At 37.3% G+C, this 5,303-nt stretch overlaps 1 protein-coding gene across 1 annotated transcript; it reads right to left on the bottom strand.

Annotated features, from left to right (window-relative positions):
• Nucleotides 1–2,480: 2,480 nt before the first annotated feature.
• Nucleotides 2,481–4,193, bottom strand: LOC102612159 (aldehyde oxidase GLOX1-like). Its single transcript, XM_006475629.2, has one exon. The coding sequence runs from the start codon at nt 4,191–4,193 to the stop codon at nt 2,481–2,483; it is 1,713 nt and encodes a 570-aa protein (XP_006475692.1).
• Nucleotides 4,194–5,303: the final 1,110 nt, after the last annotated feature.

The following is a 5,303-nucleotide window of genomic DNA, read 5'->3' as shown; positions in this document are numbered from 1 at the left end:
CTGGCAACAATAGCAAAGGTATTGAAGCACTGCCAGAGAATTTAAATAAAACTTTTGCCTTAAAGGATCTTGGAGACTTAAACTTCTTTTTTGGGATACAATTTATCAGAAATTAGAATACCATTTTACTTTCTCAAACCAAGTATGTTCAAGATCTGTTGGCTAAGACAGAGATGACTGATTACAAAGGTATAGAAGCTCTTTTCAGCACTTCAAAAAAGCTAAAAAAGGATGATGGATTAAATTTCATGATCCTACACTCTACAGAAGTGTCATAGGAAGTCTGTAATATGTAGTACTTACAAGGTATGAGCTTGCTTTCTTAATGAACAAGCTTAGCAAATTCATGTCAAATCCCCAGGCGACAAAATCAGATAGCATAAGAGAGAGTACTAAGATACCTCAAGAACACAATGAATATATGTTTAAAATTAAAAAAAAAATGAGAGTCTTTTGACCTTGTTGCCTACATAGGCATAGATTGGGCGGTGATTCAATTGAAAAAAAGATCAATTAGTGACTATTGTGTATATTTAAAAGATAATTTGGTTCCATGGAGTTGAAGAAAACAAGTATGGTTGTAAGATCCACTGCAGAATCTAAATACAGAGCTATGGCTTTATATAGTACTAAAATCACATGGATTATTTCCTTACTTAATGAGTTAAAGATAGAAGTTGAAAGGATTCCAATGTTTCTAAGTAATAGCACCAATGCAACAGTTATAGCTGCCTATATTGTGTATCACTCAAACACTAAACATTTTCATATATATCTTCATTTCATTAGAGACAAAGTAACTAGAGGTGAAGATAAGCTTTGTTGCCAATAAAGATCAAATTGCACATGTTCTAACCAAGGTATTACTAATTCAGCCATTTTAAGAGCAAACTTAAAGTCTTTGACAGGACCTTGAGTTTAAGAGAGAGTGTTGAAAGCAGCAGCTGTAGAAAGTCAACAACTGTCCTTGAAGCCATGTTGGCATGCCACCTGAGCTACTCTTTTCTAGAGTCAGCTGATGTGGAAAATGAGCTGGACTTATTGAGCTTGCAAAATGGTTATCCTGAATCTAGAAGCTCAAAATGATTGGCCAATGATTGTTGTATATATGGATCAACTTTGTAGTTCTTTCCAAATGTAACCCCTTAGGTTAGCTGTCCCTTTTGTTTCTGTGTATAAATAAGCTAAAGCTTTGTATTTTTAATCATTAAAGTTTTCATCTATAATGAAATGCCTCTTATTCATGCTCTATTTGTCTCTGTAATCAATTCTTTATGAATTTTAGTTAGGTGATACATTAACTAATTAGTAAATGTAATTAATCAAATAAATTAATTGATAGTAAAAATTAATTTATTATTAAAATAATTCAATCACTAAAAGTATATAAGTCATTGTACTTTATTTACATTACCAAAATATTCAAATTCTATAACCAACTTTTAGACAATGGGTTAGTAAAAATTAATTAATAAAATTAACACCTTATAACGGTAGCGGTTTGGACTTATTTTCAAGCATCATAAAGGTTTTTCTTAGTTTCATCAAGCAACTAGGAGGCTATACTTATTTTTTCTCATCATTATTATTACTTTTTATAGGATGGTAATATTTCCACCACACAATTTGGTAAACTCATGCCACTTGCTAGAAATAATTATTTTCATAAAGTTGGATAGATTTTAAAAAAATAATGGGTGAAAATATCGCCACCTGTTTTTATATTAATTTGGAGTCCATTGTGGTAATTTTACATGGTGGGACTCTCCGCCACAAGCCATCTCCAAGCTTTTGTCCAATTATCAAAATGATTTTTCTGCTTTGCGGTTCTGTTCATTTATCTTGCTACTTTTGCACTTATTGTTGCTTTTTAACTTGGTGACTATTTTACAGGCAAGGTTTGTTATGTTCTCTAGATTTGCACTGATTTTTATTTTAATGAATTAACCTCATATTTTGACATTCATTCAAAAAAAATGTAATAAATGAAAATAATGTTATAATAAGATAAAATATAACTGGAAATTAAGAGCGGAAAAAAAAAACCGTCAAAGGCATGATGAATTGCTACGAACACAACCTTCAGATTACATGCAAACCTAACTCAACACACTGGAACTTCATAAAGACACATAGATTTAGAGTTATTGCGTGTGTAAATAATTTTCAACTCGGGATTACAGTTCGGGACGAGTTACAACTTACAACGTACTTCGATCAGCTAGCCAATTTGTGATTGAAATCGTAAAAAATTTGTTTGAAATTAATCAAAGAATTTATAATTTGAATTCAATTCAAAGAAATGGGGTATCCTCTCCTCGAGAATCGCACACAACGTAACCCCAAAGATTTACATGAAAAAAAAAGGAAAAAAAAGGGAAGAAAGATAAAGAAACAATAATCAAAAAAAGCTTTTAATTAATGAATGAATGCATGCATGCATGGGGTGTGGAAAAATATAGTTATCCCGGGATGATCATCTACTTGAGATGAAACCATATTGAATGGCTTGGAATTCCCTGGTTAACTACAGAAAGCAAATAGTAACCAGGAGGAGCAAGTGCTGAGGTGGGTGGGGCGGCAACAACAACTTCGTCAACCCCTGGGGCAACATTGTTCTTGAGCTCGATGACGGACAAGAAAAGCATCCTCTGATTCATGGAGATGCCATGTGTAACGAAAGGTGGTGCAACGATTGAGACCTGGACGTAATTGATGGTTAGCGGCTCAGATGACTTAACCCTCAAGTAGACCCACTTGCCGTACGTAGCTGCCTTATCGGATTGATCTTCCAAGATGGCGGGTCTTAAGGCAGCATACTCCGGAGCCAAGTACGGAGGAGTGAATTTCTCGAGCCTGAGCTCGGTTGGGAATTTGGCAAACTCAAAGTATCCGTCATTGTCGTTGCTGCCACCCACAAAGACTTTACCGTCAGGTAGTAAATTAGCCACTGAGTGGTACATTCTTGGAATGTCTGTAGGGGCCAACTCTGCAAACCTCTGGCCCTCTGGCGCATTAGGCCTGTACAACATGGGCTTCAAGCTAGGTTTATCCGCACAATGCCATCCTCCTGAACCGAGGTCTGCTCCATTAATAATGAGGACCTCCCCATTTGGAAGAAGGACTCCATCAGCCATAGTCCTGGGTGCTGGCATCTTTTCTATCTTCCATTCTGGGTTCGGGCTTGTAACCACCATTCTTGCACAGTCATCCAAGGCATTCACAAATCTTTTTTCTTCCTCTCCTAGATACAGACCTTCGCGTACCGAGCCACCGCATATCAGCACTTCAGCATCAACAGGTTTGTTGGTGTCGCGAGGAAGATACAAGGGAAGCAGCACGGAGGTTCCGGTTGCGGGATAGCTGCGGGCGCCACCGGGGAGTTGTGGGAACTCACGTATGATTTTATTAGCTTTCGGATCGTGGACAACGGAGCGATTGTTGGCGAAAACGTAGACGTTACCGTCGGGGAGAAGGTAGACAAAAGGGTACAAATTGTTCTCAAGCCTAAATCTTCCCTTGGGATTCCCAGGTCTCTCGAGAAAATCCTGCGTTTCAAAGAGAAACGGGAAGGCGATGGCAGCCTTGTTGGATTCCTTTTCAACGGGAACGTACTCGTAGCTAAAGGCGTCCCGGCCACCGTAAACAAGGAAGCTACCATCGGATAACATAACCTGTGTCGAATACCATCTAGGTTCGGCAAGTCCTTCGGGGTACTCAACCCAGTCGCATGTGTCGCAACCCCACAGATATCTTATTGCTTTTGCTCCATACTGGAAACCTCCTGTGCTAACCAATCGTCCATCCGCGGACAGCCCTCCCGATGAGCACCACGTGTCTGATTGTACCTTAAGTGCCTTAACCGCGTTCTTATTGTAGTCGTAAAATATCGAATGGCACCAACAATCCTCTGCGGTCTGGTTCGTAAGTTTGTTGTGGTGCCAAAAGCAAGGCCTCTTCTCCTGAGGCAGTTGTAGCCTTGAGATGTGCCATACCGAAGCATCGAAGACTGCAATTTGATCAGTTTTCGGAAGCAACTGCGTGTGCATTGCCGATATCCCTGCATTCTGTGAAATCAACTCCCATGACCCAAGGAATCCACCTGCAGGTGCTGCCGCCGCATTATTAACCAACAATAACACGGCAGCCAACAGTATCAGACTCTGCACTTTCTTGCTACTTGCTTTTGCCATTGCTCTGTGGCAACAATGGCAGATTAATTATGAAATAGCAGACAATTGCTTCATTCGTACATCTCTGTCTCTCCGCTCTATTTAAAGCCCTGCGCCCCAACTCTAATTTACTGTTTTTTTCTCCTCTTTTCACGCAGCTAAATTATGTAACCAAGTCAATGCCTGCCCATTTTGCCTTACAAAATGTCTGGCTTTCCTAAGTAATCGGTTTCAAATATTATGACCATTGACCTATTTTATTTTATATTATAATCGTCCTGTATCTTAGTATCTTCTTAAATATTTTAGAAAAATTACTTACTTAATTTGTCTATAATAACAACCTTAATTTCCAGCCGTATGCATTCATGTTGCATTGTCGTAGAGGATCTTATCAACGGAAATTTCAGCCATTGCTATGTTAAATAAATGAAGAAGATAGTCACTGTGAGCATCACACTAATATATCGAGCACTTGATGGATGGACGACTTTTTGAAAGAAGATTTTTAGCGAACCAACCATTTCTTGGATGATTTAATTGAAATTACTTATTCGGTTTTTGTTGGATGCGGTTAACTTAATGGTATATTCTCAGGGCATAACCTATTTCAATGTATAAAAATCATGTAAAAAGTATTTTTCTTATCCATAATATGGACGTTTTTCTTTGTAATATATATAGGGATAGGTTTAAAAGACACAATATTAAACATAATTTTAACTATACATTTTTAATCTGTTGTGTGCGGAATGTAGAACCAAGCGCACCAAATAATCACAGAAAAATAAAGAACACGAGAATTTTACGTTATTCGGCAATATGCCTACGTCCACTCGAGTAAGAGAAAATAATTATATAACTGACAATTATTAGAGTACAATATTTGAGTAAAAAAAAAAACTCACTTTTTATAACCTAAATACACCCAGTACTCTCTCACACATTTGAAAGAAAAAACCTCTCAATTACATACACTCTCAAATTTCTCACTCTTTTAACAATTCTATAATTGAATTGTTATTCTCTCAATTTAAAATTCTCTTAAATTTTTTTTTGGGATGTCATTCAATGTCTCATCACCTCTCTATTTATAGCCTAAATAAAGGCCAAGACTCAACTTGGCAATTT

Source organism: Citrus sinensis, chromosome 1, assembly GCF_022201045.2.
Source record: "Citrus sinensis cultivar Valencia sweet orange chromosome 1, DVS_A1.0, whole genome shotgun sequence".
In the NCBI taxonomy this organism is placed as follows: Eukaryota; Viridiplantae; Streptophyta; class Magnoliopsida; order Sapindales; family Rutaceae; genus Citrus; species Citrus sinensis.
This window is presented reverse-complemented; position numbering and strand designations above follow the sequence as displayed.